At 38.8% G+C, this 19938-nt stretch overlaps 1 protein-coding gene across 6 annotated transcripts; it reads right to left on the minus strand.

Moving 5' to 3' along the window:
- Positions 1 to 2436: 2436 nt before the first annotated feature.
- Positions 2437 to 19737, minus strand: LOC109476113 (5'-AMP-activated protein kinase catalytic subunit alpha-2-like). Of its 6 annotated transcripts, none has more exons than XM_019777004.1 (18): positions 19590 to 19737; positions 17970 to 18111; positions 17385 to 17478; positions 15906 to 16050; positions 15216 to 15303; positions 14445 to 14514; positions 14252 to 14300; positions 13693 to 13798; positions 13021 to 13123; positions 11816 to 11930; positions 8985 to 9064; positions 7783 to 7801; positions 6827 to 6859; positions 5501 to 5590; positions 4635 to 4705; positions 4433 to 4498; positions 3787 to 3889; positions 2437 to 2763 (listed from the first exon to the last, which is right to left on the minus strand). In XM_019777004.1, exons 1-18 carry the CDS (start codon positions 19699 to 19701, stop codon positions 2585 to 2587), a joined length of 1665 nt encoding a protein of 554 aa, XP_019632563.1. In that variant the 5' UTR covers positions 19702 to 19737; the 3' UTR covers positions 2437 to 2584. The 6 variants fall into 6 exon arrangements, with proteins under 6 accessions (XP_019632563.1, XP_019632560.1, XP_019632562.1 ...); XM_019777001.1 differs by having other exon boundaries at positions 7783 to 7828; XM_019777002.1 differs by having other exon boundaries at positions 2438 to 2763; positions 13012 to 13123.
- Positions 19738 to 19938: the final 201 nt, after the last annotated feature.

A 19938-nucleotide genomic window follows, 5' to 3' on the forward strand; every position in this document is an offset into this window, starting at 1 on the left:
AACCTCTGTTCATTTGTGACGCTGAAGAAGAGTGATGGATGTCACTCGAAACGTCCGGAAATAAAAATCCGTAACTGATCCAGTAGTAGAGTTTGAATTTTCTTACGAGCAAGCCTTTTGTATTCACTTCGTGGCTCCTATCGTAGCATTTGGCGCATTTCCAAGAACCAACAAATTAAATTGGTGTGGCCTGTCTGTAAAACCTGCTAACATCCACGAGCCCACCAACATGGCTACTGGGTAAATTATGATAAAGTAGTTTGGGATTCCTTCATAAACGATGTCAATATCCTCTTTGTCTTTACTTGGGTGTGTGTGGAGAAGGACAAAAAATCAGAGGTTCAACCGTTCAAGCACAAAGTGATATATTTTGCATCTTGTACATGTACATGTATCAGTCACTGACATAAGTACAGATGTCACCATGTTACAAAGACTAACTAAAAAGCAAAACATGTTCATAGCAAAGATTAATTTGTTATTCGTGTATCTTTGTTTGATATTATGCAAAGCAAGTCTCTTGCCTGGAGTAGATGAAGCAAATAATTTTCCTTTGATACATGTACTTATCATATTCACAATTATAATTTGCTATTGATAGCTAAAGCATCATATTTATAGGCCAACAAGCCTTTCTATTGCAATATATACACTACAAAGTACACACAAACATGTCACATTGCACACCAATACACTGTATTGTAACCACATCTGGTTTTCTACTATTTTGGATGATCTTCGCATGCCTTTTTTTTTACATTACGATGATTCATAATCATCAGCATATAACAATAATTCACTACTACTGCTAAACATTTTCAGTTGACGTCTGATATATTTCAATTGCAAACAAAATATTTTTCATTTGACTTTATGCTTCACAATAATTACTTTATATTGTCCAAATTTGTCTAATGTTACATGTGTACATATGTTTAAGGTATCATTTCTAGTAAAAACTAGTGCTGTATTTTGCAAAAGAAAGCAAAAATAGGACATTTGTGGTGGATCCAAAAACGTTCAATTAGATACAGTGGCATAATCTTTGTGCAGTTGGCCCTTCTTACACACATTTAACACCCTCCCTGCTACATTGCTCTGTAACCAGTACACATTTGTGCCAAAAGGCTACTGAGGCAGTGAGAAGGTTAATCTTACCAAGAACATAACGATGCAATTATACTGAAAATTCTTTCAGTAGTGTACTCTACACATGCCATTCAACTGTTTTAGCCAGTCTAAAACTTTGGCAACCTTGTAATACTCTAAACAACAACAAAAATTTGGTGTTTCTTTACACTTCCAATGCTCCAACTGTCCTACAAATGATATAAAGATTGAAAGGTAAAAATTTGGTCAGGGCACATGCATGTATTTAAAGCACAATACATCCAGCTCAATGCCTGTGTCTGCAAAAAGTAAGTTAACATTCTCACTTTGAACTCATAAATGAAAAGATGAAATGAAATCATAGCCTTACTATAAACATTACTCATGTACTTTTAATTAGATAAAATTGTTCTTTCCATAACCTTTTTTTACCACAAGCTATATGTGCAAGGACAGTATTATGGTGTCAGATTGTGCTGTGACAATGTCTGATTTAAAATGAGATAAAACCATGTCTTGTGCATGTGTGCTGTTTCAAACTGCCAAATAAGACACTGGCATTTCTACAGATCCCACAACTGTGTTTCCAACACTATTTACACACTGTAAGCCGTCTTCAGTAGGCCCATTGTTTCCTTCTTCAGATTTTCATCTGGACTGTCTAGTCCAGTTAGACTGGACTGGACTAACTGAGTTAGACTTTCTGTATACATGTACATCACTGTACATTCATGGTACTTTCACAGTTTTCGCGGTCACTTCTGTACCGTGAACAAATAATTGGCCAACTTTCTTTCTTCTGCACCTGCCGCCAACGTGAACATATACTTTGGCAAACAGGAATTTATTTTCTCACACAGTGAAATTTTGCTACCACAAATGTTAAAGGCATCCAGTGCAGTTTTTAGGGCTTGGAAACTGGATTTTTTAAAGCCAATATTCTAGCCATTTATCTACATACAGGGTTGAAACGACACTAGCCCAATGTATGTTGACCCTCGTGGAGCAAAAATTACAAACTAAGATTATGACGGAAAATGTTTACTGGAGGGGGCCTGGGCTAATTTTTAGGGTACCACCCAGAAAATAAAGGGCTCATCTTGGATCTTGTGTCTTCTGTTTAAAATGCCCAAAGTATGAACTCACTGTCACCAAGTACAGTAGGGACATTGTCAATAGATAGCTTTAAACAAAGTCTAGAGCTAGAAGTTCAAGGGTTAGGTGTAACAAGTCAATCGGTGTAATATAGCCAGCTGCCGCCGCGCCGCATGCCTGCGAAGCTGGTGTGTTACGCTGAAAGGCGGTTATACCGGCTATACAGATACAGATACAGATGAAATGCTGACTTAAGAAGCAGTATGTGTCAATATCACAAAGATTGCCTTATTCAGAATGTATCCAGTTTTGCTGCCTTGAAATTACATTGGATGCCTTTAAGTGATGTACAGTAACCCGTTCATGTGTGAGTGACTCCTCAGCGAGCCAGGGTGGTGATGAGGGCGGCACACATCTCGAAGAACTCCAGGGTGTGGTGTACGCCGGCGGAGGCGTGGTGCGTGCCTGTCTGCTGGGGGTGGGTACTCCCCGTGGGGGTGGTGGGGGTCACCAGGGACGACGTACTGCCTGAGGGGGTGGACGGTCTGCTGCCATCACCTGGGGGGCAGGGGGGGGACAAAGGGTTTCATTCTTAGGTCATGGATAATATCTACAATGCGACAAAAAGCGGTTACTCAAGCAACTGGATATAATTTTGAAAACGTCAGACGTTTCAGCTAGTATCCACTAGCTTTCGTCAGTGACTGAGAGACAAGAGGGGAAATGTACATGTAGGTTTATAAGCACAAACTATTGATTGATATGCAAATAAAGTGAAGACAAATTTTGGGAAGTCGAAAAAGGAACAATAGTTTGTGCTTATAAACGTTGTAAAAGGAACAATAGTTTGTGCTTATGAACCTGCATTTCCCCTCTGGTCTCTCAGTCACTGACGAAAGCTAGTGGATACTAGCTGAAACGTCTGACGTTTTCAAAATCATATCCAGTTGCTTGAGTAACTACTTTTTGGCATATCGTATTACCTGGATGTCTAACCTTCATCAACGAATATCTACAATGATTACCATGAAAGTTCATCTGTGTTGGTAGACTAAATAAGTAATCATAGTAAAATGTTAAACTTTATTCCAACACAAAGATTACATAGAGATCAAATTTTCAACGACCACTGTCGCCTTCATCAGGATAATTAATGACCAATCACTTCTGATCATAAACTTGCGAGAGTTACGGTTACAGACACGTGACGTTATTCACACGAGACTTAACGGATACGTGACATAAGTGAGTTTATCTACAATGATTTTATGGATAATCTACCTGTCAGTCAAGTTCAAGAATAAGAAACTTGTCATTTGTTACTTCATGTTCTTTTTGATTCCTGTTAAATTTCTTATCACATTTTAAGGTTTTGCCATTTTTCTTTTTCCATTTTTTTTTTTAGTTTCAACACAAAATGTCACTTGATTACTAGGGTAGTATTAGGTAATTATAAATATTAATTTACAAATACTATAACTAATTGTGAAAATTTGCCAAAATTAATACAGGTATTTCAATGGTTTTCCTCAAGGATCAAATTACCCCAAGGTACAGTGGAAGACAAAAATGCAAACGTACTGCTTCCTCCTCCGTCTTCTGGGTCAGGAGCATTGCTGAGACTCTTGAAGTCCAGCAGGTAACTCTTCTGGTCCACCTGGTACAGCTGCAGACTCATCTTAGCCTGCCAGGGGGCGCCGATCAAACATCAGAGGTTACAGGGCCAATAGACAATGTACCAGAATGTTTTAACAACCTACAAAATGTACAGCTAGTGTCTATAAGTTAACAGGAGTACCACACACAATATTTCTTCTTGGACAAGTTAAAGCCACACCAATCTAATTTCTTGGTTAACGGATTTTTCTAGAAACATAATGGAGCGGGCGGGCAAAAATAAATAAAAACAGGTGTAGGCATCCTATTACTATTATGGCCCAAAATGGTACAATAGAAGCCATGAAGTCAACACACCAGGCTGGTTCAAAATTTGAACAATGAATTTTGAACTTTAACTGTAACAACTTGATTCTGAATTTTTATTTTTATTTGCAAATCAGAAAAAAATGAAGCAGGCGAATCTGTTAACCAAGAAATTAAACTGGTGTGGCCTAAACTAAAATATATGTACACAATCATACTCATTGCATTAGCCACAAAGCAATTCTACATGTAGTTACAGTACTTAGATTGTACTGTTGATATAATCATAACAGGTAAAACTTACATATCTCTGTGTCACTGGGTTTTTCCTCCTTACTCTCAAATGAAAGGGGTTAACCATTTTCCATTCCTGTGGAAGAAAAGGGAATCATGAGTAACAAAAATCTTTAAGTACATGCCTTGAAACTAACGTTTCTTAAAATGTGGCCTTGTTGTCTTTGCACATTGAAAATGCAAGTAAATATTTCCATGAAGATGTGACTTACATAGTTGAGCTGCTTCATGGCTCTGTACACCTCACTCATGATGTCATGGGGCTTGCTTTGAGAGCGGATACCTAGAATACAGCGAGACCATACAATATTTAAGATACATTGTACTTGAATCATTTATACATGTATGCAGTGTCTAAGGACTAAGCAATAACAACTCTGTCTCTCTCTGTCTCTGTCTCTGGTTGTCCAATAGATTCAGATGGTTGTCCAACATCATTTTGTAACAATATAGAGTGCTAGATTTGCAAAATTCAAGATATATGTCAGTAAAATGGCTATCAGTGCTTTTTAAAAATGAACGCAGCAGATATTTTATGGTGCAGTCTTGTGTTGATGGACATCATACAGTCATGGACGTTTTATGCAGGCTGTGACAAAACTAACTGCCAACAAGAATCTAAGACAGCTGAATTCAGGCTTTTAGCTAGGGGGTTTCCAGGGTGTCTTTTGGATGCCCTATACTGAAAATAGAAGAAATTGGACTCCCTACTTTTTGGTAGGACACCCTAAAGACGCTCTATTTTTTTCCAACCCCTGCCATGCACACATGCCTCCCTTCAGCCTTACTACCAATACAAAAAAGATGGTTTACTGAAGGAAAAAAACTCAAATTTGCACCTCAAAATGCAGAAAGTAGTGTTTGAGAGCATTATGAATTTCAAAAAAGCCCCCCTAAAAAAGCTTGCGCATCACACGTCTTTGCTGTGCATAGCATACAATAAAAAAAAGGACATCCAACAAAAAAATCCTAGCTAAAAACCTGGCTGAATTTGTACAACACATGCACAACTTTGCCAAGAATGTCTTCAGTTTGTGATGATAAAACAATAGCACTACAAAAGTGACCAGGCCCTTACCTAGGTGCCATTTGGCCTTCTTGGACGGGGTTGGTAGCCGTCTCTCCGTGGATATGAGAGTGTCCAGAGCAGACGAAGGCTGGACCAAGGCTGTTGAGTTGAGAAATTGAGCAGTACAAGAAATGAGAAACACAGATTAGTCAACTCTGTTTTGTTAGTAAGATTAGCAGTTAGTGGTTAACAAGCCTTCTCTTAATGTTGTTAACTGACACTAGATACCAGTAAACATGTCATGCCCGTAGCCAGGGGGGTTCGGGGGGTTCGGAAGAACCCCCCCACAAGGCTCAAAGGTCCACTTTTTGGTCCACTTTTTATGTAAAGGTCCACTTTTTGGTCCACTTTTTATGTAAAGGTCCAAGATTTTTCTTGAAAAGATAGATTGGAATCGTAGAAAAACTGCTCCCTTTGTCATTGAATAAAAATTTATCTGATTTTTTCTTTGAAGTCCTCTCAAAAACGCACGTAATGCCATTTTAGAAGGTCCATTTTTCAAAATTTTACGAGGGAGCATGCCCCCCTGACCCCCCTAGGAACCTCGCGCCTTTGGCGCTCGAGGTCCCCTCCAGCAGTGGGAAGAACCCCCCATTCAAAATCCTGGCTATGGGCATGCTTGTATTGACAGTACATAATTGTTACCACGGGTGATTTTCACTCATTGGAGGATAGGAATTTTTGGACATTGTTAATCTGGTTAAGGATCAAAAGAGTTCATCTTCTGAAACATATTTTAGATAAATTTGTCATTTATGCATTTATGATAAAAGGAAAGGACATCAATTAGTAGGGATTACTTTTAATAAATTAATATCCTCAAACAAAATGTTAGGGCAAATGATGCCAGTAAAAATTTTTGCAAGAGATCTTTTTTTTCTCTGCACTAGAAAGAAATTGTTTTCTGTGTCATTTATTGATTATTTCTCTATCAATTGTTAATTATGTGTCACACTGCCAGAAATGGCTACTAAAAAACATTTTCTGTGAACTTTTTGAGTTGTGATATGAAGAATGTAGAAGAACCAAGGTTGTCTCCAGGTGTCACTTTTGCTTGTCTGGTCTTCTGGATGGATTCCTAAATATTGGTTTCCAAATATTCTACAAAAACTGTTCTGTCAACAGTTTTGTCAACAGTTTTCAACAACTTATCAAATGTTTTGGCCAATCTTTTTGATAGCAACCCTTTGAATTCACATTTCAACAACTTATCACATGTTTTGGCCAATCTTTTTGATAGAAACCTTTCGAATTCACAATTTCTTTTGTCAACTAAAACTCAGTGGATGCACCTAGAGACAGCCTGGTCGGAGTGAAAGTTGGAACAGTGCTTACTCTTCCCTCCTGATGTGGGCCGCGAAGTCCGAGCTTATATAGGAGGGACAGAACGAGGCAGAATTTAGGAACCAGAACTGGAAAACTTCTGACTCAAATCACAGTTTGAGACTGATGACTCAAATCACAGTTTAAGTGGTGAACACACTACGTCTTTTACTAATGATGTGTACAATTATAAAGGGTTAATATAATTAATTATACATATTTTATAATTAGCCTCCATAGCACGCCAAAAACTGGGGGTTTTGGGGGTCTTCAGGGTCTTTGGGAGCTTTTATGTGCTATTTTCTGATTGCATATAGACAACATAGCCGACCTGGTTGAATTACCCCCGTTTTTTGAACTGGGCTTATAAGAAAACAGCCGAAGACCACCAAACCCCCAGTTCTATAAGCCTGCTACGGAGGCTATTTTATAATCAGTAACCTTGGTTAACCTTATTCCTGTACATAATTTTTAGTACTTCAATTTATTGTTTTAAACAACCAGAGTGTGATACTAATGACAGACATATTTAGAAAGTGCATATTTTGATTAAAACAAAAAAGTGCACACAGCATCTGATTCATTAAAATAGTTGTGCAGGTTTTACAAAGTCTCCAAAAAAATTCAAGATGACCTTTTCCCAAAGTATGCAATTTTCAATTCAAAAGTACATAGTATATAGTACAGATATTTGACTACAGCAATTTGGCATGCTTCCTACGCATTACTTTGAACACACTCAAGCTGCACATTTCAAAATGTTCAGACATTTTTTACTCAAGAGAAAAACACACGCAGCAATTTTGCAATTTTAAAGATTTCAGCTTGCAAAAAAAAACATGCAATCACAATCACATTTTCTGCATAACAATACAAGATCATTGTTTTGATTTGGGAAAAGCTGAATAACGAGAAAGGTTTCACCGAGGATGTGCACTACATGAGAGACGTGGAAGTTGTCGGCTTACTTGGTCTGTCCGGGAAAGGCTTGAGGGGCGAGATAGGAGGAGCAACCTGTGAGTACAAACGTAACACACGCATAACACTCCCCACGCACTTAACCACCTCCACCAAGGTATCTAAATATGGGGGAGGGCAACTTGTAAAGGTGCGTATGCAACCGTTTTGCCCTCCCTTTCACTTTGTGAAAAATCAAAATAAACAAATAAACAGATGAATGACTCTATTGTACGTAAATGTACATTGTAAGATCAGGTAAAGGAACCAGAACAATTCGACAATTAGCCTTTGGTCTTCAATGATCACAGAAACAGTAGACTTTCAAATTGGACTCTAGTATACAATGCAAGTATCTGATGCAAAATACTTTGTGGTTTTGTGTCATCCTTCCAGTATATGATGATACATGTATATATAATAGCTTTATCTGAAATACTAGTATTCTGATTTATATATTGAGAAAGTGTCTTCGTATGAACTTGGGAGGTGGTGAACTCTTAGATCTAGAGTCTATATACTCTAGATATCCTACCTTGTCAGCCTTCAGGGTGGGCAAGAAAAGAAAAATTACACTCAAATTAGCTATACTCCGGTCCTTGTCATAGACACTATTTTTTCCAGAATTTTCTACATACTTTTGAAGTCTACTACTACTGGATGGACACTTTCATCCAGTTATAATAGAGACAAGAGACAATTTCTCACGTTTCTAACCCTACAGAAAGAAAACATAGCTGTGAACCAAAACTGTAGACTAGAGAATATAATTCACATTAGGCCACACCAATTTAATTTGTTGGTTCTCGGATTTTTTCAGAAAAAAATATGGAGCAATGAAAACAGTGCTATGATAGGAGCCATGAAGTCAACGCAAAAGACTGGGTTAATATTTAAACAACGAATTTTGAACTTATATTAATCAAGCATTGATATATTAAAAAACGTTAACACCTAGAAAGGCCTTTCAACTGTTGGGGGTAAAATATGAGCAATTTTTAGTTGATTCAGAACCAGAATCTTTTTTTTTTTGCAAATCAAAAAAAATGAAGAGGCAAATCCGAGAACCAACAAATCAAATTGGTGTGGCCTTACACACGATAAAAAGTATACCCCCCCCCCTTCAGGACAGTGCGCCCTGCCCACCTCCCACTCAATACACATACATGTACATATACATGTTTACAGTATATCTATGCAATCAGATACGTACCATTCTCTCCTCGATGAAGGAGGTCTCGGGAGGGGGGCTGGTCGCCAGGTACCAGTCCTTCATCTTCATGTTCTTCGCAGCTGAAGGTCAAAAGGGTCATCACTAAAAGCAAGATTCTACAGAAACTACCATGATAAGTTGGTTGGTTTAAGGCAGCTTTAACTTTAGGATGCTTAATCTGAAAGCAACTAATGATTATGTCAAACTTCATTCCTTTTGTTTTTAGGAAAGCAACATTTGGATATAATGTCTTGCAAGAGCTGTCCAAATTTTTTAACACACACAACACTGCAAACTGGCACTGAACACTGGCATTCCTTTTTCACAAACACTTAGGAAAGACACACCTCTTGTTCCAAGCAATTTGCTATGAAACAATATTAGAACATTGGCTGTTTATAATTGAGCTACTTGATGATTTGGTATGGAATTAAGAAAGGTAGCCTTGCATTATAACTTGCATTATAATTTTCTATTATGTGAAATCCTGTTTATTTGGAGCTGCAAAACAGATCTGTAAAATGTACCTTGAAGCTGTTGTACACATTTTTTCAACTCTATGCGAACGGTGGACAGAAAAATGACAAAAAGAAAGAAATGACAGAGAATCAAAGAAAGGTTCCAAATGAAGCAAACCAGAATCACTGATGCAAATTGGAAGAAACACAAACAAAACAAAAATTGTGAAAGAAAAACAAAAAACTATAAGAAATGTCCTGTAAAGTGTCTTACTGATAGAAGGTACAGCAGATCTTATTTGATGCTAAAAAACTATTGGTAAGAAATTTATAAGAGTGTCACTTTCTGTTAAAGGTTACGACAGTGACTGCTAGCCACACATTAAACAGGTGTAGCAAGTCAGAAAATACACCTGGACAGAATATACACCTGAGTAGTGCTGCATACCTAAAGCCACATTTAGGTTCAGGTCCGGATTCAAGTCCAGAGGTTTAGGATCAGTTCCAGACTTGTAAGTCCGGACCTAAACCCATGGCATATGCAAAATTGCATGTTGGCAACCTTGCAATGTTGTCTGGGTGAAACTTTGGCCACATAACATGGAGGCTGGTACTTGACGATGCCCGATGGCAATGTTTTCTTCATTTTGCAGCAAAGATTTTGCAATCTACGGAAGGTTTTAGGTGGTTTGGATAGAAAAGGGGTATGTTTAATGGTCTTTTATGGTAATAAGTCCGAACTCGGTTCTTGACTTTTAGGTTTTTTTGGACTTGAACCTAAACATTCTTACAAGTCCGGATCCAAGTCCAGTGAACCGGTATGCAGCATTACACCTGGGTACATTTTGGCCAGGGGTGCATTTCTGCCTGTTACACTGGTAGAAATTTATTTGCAGAAAGAGTGTTCTAAAGTAAGACACAGTAGAACAGAAAGAATGAATGGACATGTAGGGGTGTTACCATGTGCGGGTACCGATGCACTGCGAAGAAAGATGGACCGTGAGCTAGCGACTGTGAGGGGGGAGGGGGGTAACAGGTTCAGGTAAACATGTAGCAAAGGCAAAGAACAGAAGAAAACAAAGAGAAAGGGTGTCAGTGAATGTGGACTAATCATGCAAATGTACACAAGGAAAAAAGATGCCAACCAATATTCACTGAACTATAATTGTGTTTTTTTAGCATTTAGTATTAGATGTTCTTCAAACCTTACAACATAAAGTCAAAATAGATTGTTGCTGTTATTTCAGCTTATTGTACACTAAGCTTTATTACTAGATAGTTATTCAAGAGTTTTGGAACATTTGTTTCAGACATCACATTAATGTTACAGGACATTGTCCTGGAAAACGTTCAGAGCAAATCATGGAGTCATAGATATTACTAGTAAAGTCATTCAAAATCTTAGGCACTTACTTAGCATGTATGTTTCAAACAGACGAAACAGAAGTTTGAAAGTAAGGCCACACGAACTTAATTTTATGGATGACACCCTCTGAAGATCCCCAAACTAGTGTGCGCGGGCGAATAAAAAAAATTCCGGCCAAAAATAAAAATGCTACTAAACCACAGGAATACAAAGCTGGTATCCTGAATTTGCGGCAGTACATAGCGAGGCACATGTTGTGGAATTTATGAATCGGCATTGTGCGTGGGCGAATGAAAAAAACTTCCGGCCCAAAATAAAAATGCTACCAAACGATAAGAATACAAAGTTGGTATTGTGAATTTGCGGCAGTACTTAGCGACGTATAGGACAAGCCCACACATGAAGGACTTTATGAATCGGCACTGTACTTATGTACTGAGATCTTGAGTCGTGGAGCTTCGGCAGCCTGGGTGCCATCCTCCAGAGTTACCACCGGCTCCCTATTGTCGCTAACTACCATGTAGGTACTGTATGGCCTACAGCCAGGCCAGAGCCTCAGAGGACGTGATCTTTTTTTTTTTTTGAGGACAGGTAAAAGTGAAAGTTATCTCGAACCAGTTTAGCTCATTGAAGAGCTAATCTTCCACTGGTCATGACAGAGACAAGACAGACGCTATGTACAGTATTTACAGGTTCATTGTACTGGGGAAACTTCCCTAGCTCTTTTCGACAAGCACAATGAACAGTGGACCACGGCTTAACGTCCCGTCCTAAGGACTGCGATCCTAAACAGTAGCGTGCATGTCGAGTGAGCGACATCAGCCGGGATTCGAACTCCCAACCTCTTAGTGCAGAGGCAGGATCGCTAACCACTGGACTACGCACGCTACACGTTACACAGGTGAAAATCAATGCGTGCGTGGATGTCATCCATAAAATCAAGATGGTGTGGCCTAATCAGAGAGAGACCTACAACAGTATATGTGAGAACTACAACAGTTACTGACCTTCTCTCTCGATGCGCTTGTTGTCCACGATGAGATGGTACGCCACGGCGAGCGGGTTATGAGGGTCCCCGCCCAGGAGGCCACTGATGACTTCTGTCTCTTTGCACTCAAATTTCTGTTGTAGAGAAACAGAGGGTGAGGCCAGGAACATGTAGGTTAGGCCACACCAATTTAATTTGTTGTTTCTCAGATTATTTTCAGAAAAAATATGAAGCGAAAAAAAAAAAGGCCAAGGCACCCCGGGTGCGTGAAGGATGGAAATGTTATGAAATGAGCCATGAAGTCAACATACCAGGCTGGTTTATAATCAAAACAATATTGGATTTTGACCTTTTAATGAAACGAAGTTGCACTGTTACATTGAAAAACTTTAACAACCAGGAAGAAAAAGGACTTTCTTCAACTGTTGGGGCCAAAATATGTCTTACATTCAGCATTTTGCAGTTGATTCAGAACCTAAAATCTTTTTTTTTTTGCACATCTGAAAAAAATGGACAGTGCAAATCTGAGAAACAACAAATTAAATTGTTGTGGCCTTAGGTTTGATACACTCACACTGGAGAGCCACTACTTTTATTGTTAAGTGTGGTGGGTTATTTCACATGCTCGAGGTGTGAGTCTCCTCAAACACGACCTACAGTAATGTCTCATCTGAGATGAGGTCACTAAGTGAAGCTAGTGTTCTGAATCAAGTAAGGAAATTAGTGTTTAACACCTTTCCCTGGGACATAATATTGGGGCCTGCTATGGATTCCGACCCAGATCCTTAAGATCCAGAGTCCAGAACACTAGCCGCAAAATCTTTACACTAACTTTGAGAACATTTGGGTTATGTAAGTGTAACACTACTACATGTATTACTAACTACTCTATTAGACTAAGTTCTACATGTAGATTGACTACATTTCAGTAAAAAATTTTAAATAAGCTCCTAGAGGAAAAGACTAAACTGGAAAATAATACAGACTATATAAGATCTAAAACTAGCTTCCTATTCCAACTTTTTTTTTCATTTGAAAAAAAAAACACAATTTTTAGAATATTACCAGTATAAACTATGTTAAAAGATGTAGTAAGTTATGTGTAGTCTTTTTTAGTTGTGTTTGTTCTATGCTATATTTGCTAGTACAGTATGTGTGCTGACTGAAGAAGAGAAACCACAGCTGTCCCCTGCCATGAGCTGCCCAGATCCTTACATGCAGTACCTCACACACTTCCCTCACGGCGTCGTAGTCTACCACGTTAGTGTCCTGCTCGTCCAATGGGAACAGGTACGCAGGCATGTCAATCTTCGTCCACTCGTGTTCTCTGAAAAATAAATGAATAAAGACCTTTATTGTACATTTTGACACACTGGGCTAAGCACAGGTCACATGTTAACAAATTATATAAAAAAACAGCAGATATTTTGGTATTTTCAATAAAAAAACAAGATATTTTGGTGGTTGAATTCTTGATAAATAATATTTGTCAATGATTGATGTTACCAGTGTAGCAGGCCAGTATATACCACTAGCCAAAACATACCCAGGTACATTACATTCTGGACAGGGGTACATTCTAGCCTGCTACACCTAGTCCTTTAATTGATTAATTTAATACGTCGATGAAGGTTAGACATCCAGGTAATACGATACCCCAAAAAGCAGTTACTCAAGTAACTGGATATGATTTTGAAAACGTCAGACATTTCAGGTAGTATCCACTAGCTTTCGTCAGTGACTGAGATTAATTTATGATTAATTTAATACTTTACGGAGATTACTTCCGGACATTTGAGTGATATCCATCACTCTTCTTCAGCGTTACCGATGCAAATCTTCCAACACACAATTATGTACAACATCAGACTGTTTTTCTATGTGTCTGGTCCTGACCTGATCTCAGCGATGGTTGCCCGCTTGACTGGGTCCACCTCTAACATGTGCCTGAGTAGTCCCACCACGGTGGGGGACAGGTGGTCAGGGATGGGGAACACCCCTCCTGTAGGAGTGGCACATTCCGTCCAAACAGTCAATACACAAATACAAGTACAGTAGCAGATTCATCTAACTCTAGTTTTGTTCAGATGCATGAAATAATTATGTTTAACAAAGGAAAACATATCGTTTTTGCTACGTTTCCTCTTCGTTTTTGCTATGTTTCCTCTTCTTCTTCCATTGCAAACACTGACCTCTGACCTTGCCAATGACCTGATTTGTTGACGTCTCTCACCATGGTAACTGGTGTTGGGTTACATCATGTTGCAATTTTATAGTAGAAGGGATTTATACTCCTGCTTGACCACATATATCAATGTATTTAAGAAAGAATTAACAGAGCAGACCATATTCAGAGGTAAACATAATGTATTTGCTTTGCAAATGTTATCATGTACATGTATCATTGAAACAGACAATGGTTTGTTATGTTCTACACACACTTAGAGAAAATTACCTTTAATTTTCTTGAAGAGTGTTGGGACATGTTCATCATCAAAGGGAAGCTGAAATCAGAAAATGAGTCTTGGTAATAACATTAAAAAAGACATGTTAGGCAAGTTTGAGTTGCTGTATAAAATGCACTGTGTGTGTGAAATGTTTGCCACCTCTAGGTGACAAAGAATGCATCTATAATATACTGTACTTACAGTTCCACACAGTAAAGCATACAGGATAACTCCACAGCTCCAGACATCTACCTCTGGACCAGCATATAGTCTGGAACAACACAGAACACATATGTAATCATACATCAGATACAACATCACTATAGAATAAAGCTACACTATAACATGGGCATTGAAACAGAACTGTTTCTAACATTGCAGGCCTTCAATTAAATGTCCTAAAACACTTTAACCTTCTTCATTCTGTCTATCCCCTTAACCAACATGAATTTGGTGCCAAAAGGCCACTTTGGCAGAACCACGGTTAAACATACAGGGCTCAAAATTCATTTTTGGGAATAGGTGCACTGGTGCACCCAACCTAAAAACTGGGTGCACAAAAAATTTTCTGGGTGCACCATATAATAATAAAATAAGTAGAATGTCAGCAAAAACAAATTACGTTTCATTTTTAAAGAAAAGTACTAAAGCAATGATTTTATTATTTTTCTGACACTTTGAGATGTTAAGAATATGTTGTATACTACTATACATTTAACATCTAAAATTTAAAGCTACAAAAATATTTGGGTGCACTGGTGTACCCAGAGAAATAGATAGGGTGCACAGCTCCAAATTTGGGTGCACTAATTAAGGTGCACATGCACCCAGTATTTCGAGCCCTGACATATCATCAACAGTTTATGTCTTGTGTACATAGAAAGATTCACGTTAGGCCAATAGTGTTGTTATTGGCAATGGGAACTATACAACATAGCAGTGTGTCAGCCAGGATGAGACTGTGGGACTTACTTCCCGGAGATGACTTCTGGTGCGGCATAGTTAGGTGATCCACAGCTGGTACGGAGGAACTCTCCATCTGCCATCATGTTAGACAGGCCTGCCAACAAACATGGTATCTATATCTCATTCTGTATCTGTATCTGTAGTGGGTATAACTGCCCTTCAGCATAACACTCCAGCTTCACAGGCACTCAGTGCAGCGGCAGCTGGCTACAATTACACCGAACATCGAATGACTTGTTACCTTGATCCTGGAATATCTAACTCTAAACATTGTTTAAAGCTCATAATCTGGTGATAATGTCCCTACTGTACTTGGTGACAGCAAGTTCCACTCTGTGATAGTTCTAGAAAAGAATGAGCCGTGACCTCAATCCTTGGTTGAAAACTCTTGAAGGCATGACACATGGTAGCATGACACACTAGTTTTAGGGTATCAATTCCAAAACCACAGTAACAGGACTAGTGTATGTCAAAACAGTCTGTTATTTTTATACCAAGGTACTTTTTCATTAAAACAATACGGCAAATTCTTGGGTGCAACCATTACAAGTAATACACATTTTTCTTTTGCTCCCAGTGTTTTTGAAGTGCCCTATCTCATATGACATTTGTATTTTCACTTCCTTCACTTTGGACTAGCTTTTATGCATTTATTCTTGGTGGATTTATAGCTTTCTTTTTATGCGCAATACTTACCAAAGTCAGCTATTCTAACGTTTCTGTTGGAGTCCAGTAGCAGGTTCTCAGGTTTGAGGTCCCTGTGTACGATCATGTGCCTGTGACAGTAGTCCACACCAGAGATGATCTGCTGGAAGAACCGACGGGCCTCCGCTTCCTTCAGCTGGGAAAAGGAGAGATCAACAACAATCATGAACATTATAATTATGACACTGTAAGGATTTTAGACACTGAACAACACTATTTCTTGAGAGGGGTGAAGGAAGCCATTTACATCAGGGCCCATCACCCTTCATTGAACCGCGACGGGGGCCGACATGTGTACCTTTGACCCAGTGTTGACATCACACTTCAAAGAAGCCACGTGACAAGCTTCACTGGGTCAGTCTACTGAGGAAGACCAGAGTTACTGGTCAAAAGCTCTAGGTGAGAGAATTTTTTGTGTTGGACCAAAAGTTTTAACTTCAAACAAATCATGAACACTGTGAATACAACATGCTAGTGCTGTGTACTGGTTTGCTGGACCAAGTTCCGGACTTGTAAAAATGTTTAGGTTCAAGTCCAAAAAAAAAAATAAACGTCCGGAACTAGTCCGGACTTATGTCACATTGCCTTTTTTGTTCTGAACCACCTGACATCTTCAAGTAGTCAAAAATTTGCACTGCAAAATGAAGAAAACATTGCCATTGGGCATCATCAAGTGTCGGCCTCAATAAATTATGTGGCACAGTTTTGCCCAGACGTGCCCCGCAAACAACATATCTTTCTTCTAAACCCTGGTAGTGCAGTGCTCGCTACAGAATTTTGCAGTAACGATGCCCCATTTTCAATTGGGAAATGTTAACTGAGAAGTCCCTTCCGTATTTTGTATATGCCCTCGGCCTGTTGGGTTTAGGTCCAAACTTACAAGTCCCGACCTGAACCTAAACCTCTGGACTTGAATCCGGACCTGGACCTGAACGTGGGTTTAGGTCTACTTTCACAAGGGAGAATTTTACAAGCTACCCCCTTTTGAGGTTTATAAATGGAATGTTCCTGATCTGTGTAAGCCATATGGTAGATGTAACAGGGTTGGACAAGTTTTCAAAAAATCCTATCGGGCAAGTACAGGTTTATTTCCACTTGCCCAAACCAACTTTTCACTTGCCCAAAATATGACGTATTTGTATGCATTTTACTTGCAGAAAGGAAATTATTCTATTTTTCAAAAGTACGTTAAAGTTTATAATGTTGCTTGCTTTATTTACCAATATAAGGGTACTTAGAGACTTTTCTGACAAAAGGGCATATTTTTGACTGGTATCAACATAATATCTTTATTTGAAAATGATGTGTAACTTAGCTCCAAACACTGAATCCAAAAACTTTACTTGCCAAATCGAGCAAGTACAGGGGCATATTTACTTGCCCAAACAGTGCTTTTACTTGCCCTGGGCAAGTGGGCAATGGGACTTGTCCAACCCTGTGTAAATATACTTTTTTTAAAATTCAGCGTACCTTGCCATGTTTGACGATGTAATCAAACAGTTCTCCCCCGGACACATACTCCATCACCATGAAGATATCAGCAGGTGTGCTGATCACCTGGTACCTGAGAAAACAAAATACACAACAAAACCATCTCAAGATCATCTATGGCAATCACTCGATATCTTTATTTGCAATATTTGCAATGAGATACAGATTCACGTACAGATCATATTCATGCACAGATAAAGATCCATGTACAGATATACAGATACAGACTTTCCAAGTAGGATGACCGTGTCAGTCCCTACACCTGAGTGAGGGTCACAGTTGACACGGTGGCCTTCACGTGGATTTGTTTAAGGTGGATAACATTTGTTTAAGGTTGCGATTCTGAGACCCACACACTTGGGCATCCATCTTCCCCAGCGGATCTATTTGTTAAATAGCTTCGACCTGGAATGGCGATTTGCTCGATTTCTGAAAATTTCCCTAGTCCTACATTGTGGTTTGCTGTTAACAATGATAGTTGGCTTGTCCTTACTCAGCTCACAGGGAAAAAAGAACCTAGCTGTGGCTACAGCAATGACTAGACATAACCACACCAACACTTACAGTTTAATGATATGCGGATGTCTGAATAGCTTGAGGTTCTGGATCTCCCGCCGGATTTTCCCCACCACGTCTAAACTCTTGATCTTCTGTCTGTTCAGGATCTTCACAGCCACCTTGTGACCAGTCAGGGCATGTTCTCCAACTAGTATACAAACACAATTAAATATTCATTAGTTCTGTGTGGTAATAATAAAGGCCCATGATCGACCTCCGCTTCCCATGACCTACCCACATACCAAATATCATAATGATGAATCCATCCAGACTCCAGATTATGATGACCACAAATACGTGGAAACACAGGCAGACATACTGACACACATACCCAAAACAATACCACCATAAAATGGATGTAACAAATTAAACAATACATTTCGTAAATATATGACATAGTGTGAATTAAGATTACGCAATGTTCAAGCAAGACAGAAGAATGTCAATCTTTATTTCCACAGCAGGCTATTCTATGTATAAATTGTGGGGGCCAAGAATGTTCCACACCCTTTCCCTACCTTTTAAATACAAACTTCTTGTCATCATCCTTTCTGGTTCTGTATCGTTCCATTGTAATTTTCCAGACACAATTTTGATTTCAAAAATAACCAATATTATAGGATGTTGATGTAATTTTCTTGCAGACAGCAAGACTACGTATATGATTTTATTTATAACATCTGGTAAAATGTTCCAACATAGATAGATTGGGGCTCTTCCATTTCGGGGTACAAGGAGGGGGTGGAAGGCTTTGTCTATAGTAGTATACCCTTGTATTGAATTATGAATTATTCTTTCCATCTTTTACAATTGCAAAAACATTGACCCCCATCTCTTTGAGTTTGAGTCTCTCACAAACTTTAAGACAGAATTTATCTTATTGTTTTGTATAATAGTAAGTCTGAATAAAATTAATAAATCACAATACAATTTGAGATGGTGACATCATCCATAGAGTACACTGCAAAGATGACCTGACGAGATACAATATAGGATAAATTTCTTCATGAATTTCGTTTGTGGTAAAAAAACATAGACCCTATCCTTTGTTTACCTTTTTGTTTGTTTACAATTGCGACAAGGTTGTTTGTTTGGCTGGCCACAACATGTTTTCTTTATAAACATCAAGACTGATCCTTTCAAATCTAAAATATCTGATTGATGGCAACTTGGCCGCCAGTCAAAATTTAATCACACTCTTTAAGGGCAAGTGGAGGACAAGCCATGACGTCGTCTGGGGACGTCTAGACACTTTTGTCTTCATTTCTGTGTAACAATTTGCGCTGATTTTCCACCATTTCCCGCCATGCCACTCCCCCTCATTTGCATACCATAAATCAGCCCACTTTTCCCAACGTAACCGGATATTTTACCATTTCTGAGTTCTTCAAAGACCCAATCTACCCAATATCCCACCAAACACATAAGTTTGAAGTTCTTAAACGTTTTAATTGCGGAAATTCCGACGGGAAACGCTTCGCATTCCACGCTAAAAGTGTAGCACGGAAAACATGTCAGACAGCGCACATGCAAAACTCCCAAACATCAACAACAACATTTAAAGCTCATTTTCACGAAAATGACGCGACCCGGCCACAAAATATCCGCACGGATACTTCCACTTACTTTTCACTTTGCCAAACGTTCCTACTCCGAGGGTGTCGCCGAGTACGTAGTGGCCAATTTTCACCTTTCCCGACTGAGACCCAGACAGAGTTCTTTCCCGATGGTCCGCCATGATGTCTACTTTTTTGGGTGTATCAAAATAACAGGAAACGGAAGCGCGTCATTCCATATATATCATGGGGGTTTCTTTTTCCTAGGCTCTACATAAAATGTACATTTAGTCATTATTTTACCAAAGCTACTTCGTTTAATATTTATATAACATAAGTATTTTATAATTATTCATAGTTAAACGTAAAATACTGTATATTTATAGATAAAATTCACGAAAAAAGAGCTGCGTTCTTTT

The sequence above is a fragment of the Branchiostoma belcheri genome, unplaced genomic scaffold (genome assembly GCF_001625305.1).
Source record: "Branchiostoma belcheri isolate BF01 breed outbred unplaced genomic scaffold, Haploidv18h27 scaffold36, whole genome shotgun sequence".
Classification (NCBI taxonomy): domain Eukaryota; kingdom Metazoa; phylum Chordata; class Leptocardii; order Amphioxiformes; family Branchiostomatidae; genus Branchiostoma; species Branchiostoma belcheri.

Bases quoted from the DNA above. Each gene is read 5' to 3' on its own strand.
- LOC109476113 (XM_019777000.1), bottom strand. From the start codon at position 19,701: ATGGCGGACCATCGGGAAAGAACTCTGTCTGGGTCTCAGTCGGGAAAG. The intron at 6,860-7,782 runs GTAAGCCGACAA...CTCCTATATAAG, and splicing joins GCCTTTCCCGGACAGACCAA to CTCGGACTTCGCGGCCCACA. The intron at 4,706-5,500 runs GTAAGGGCCTGG...GCTGTATTCTAG, and splicing joins GAAGGCCAAATGGCACCTAG to GTATCCGCTCTCAAAGCAAG.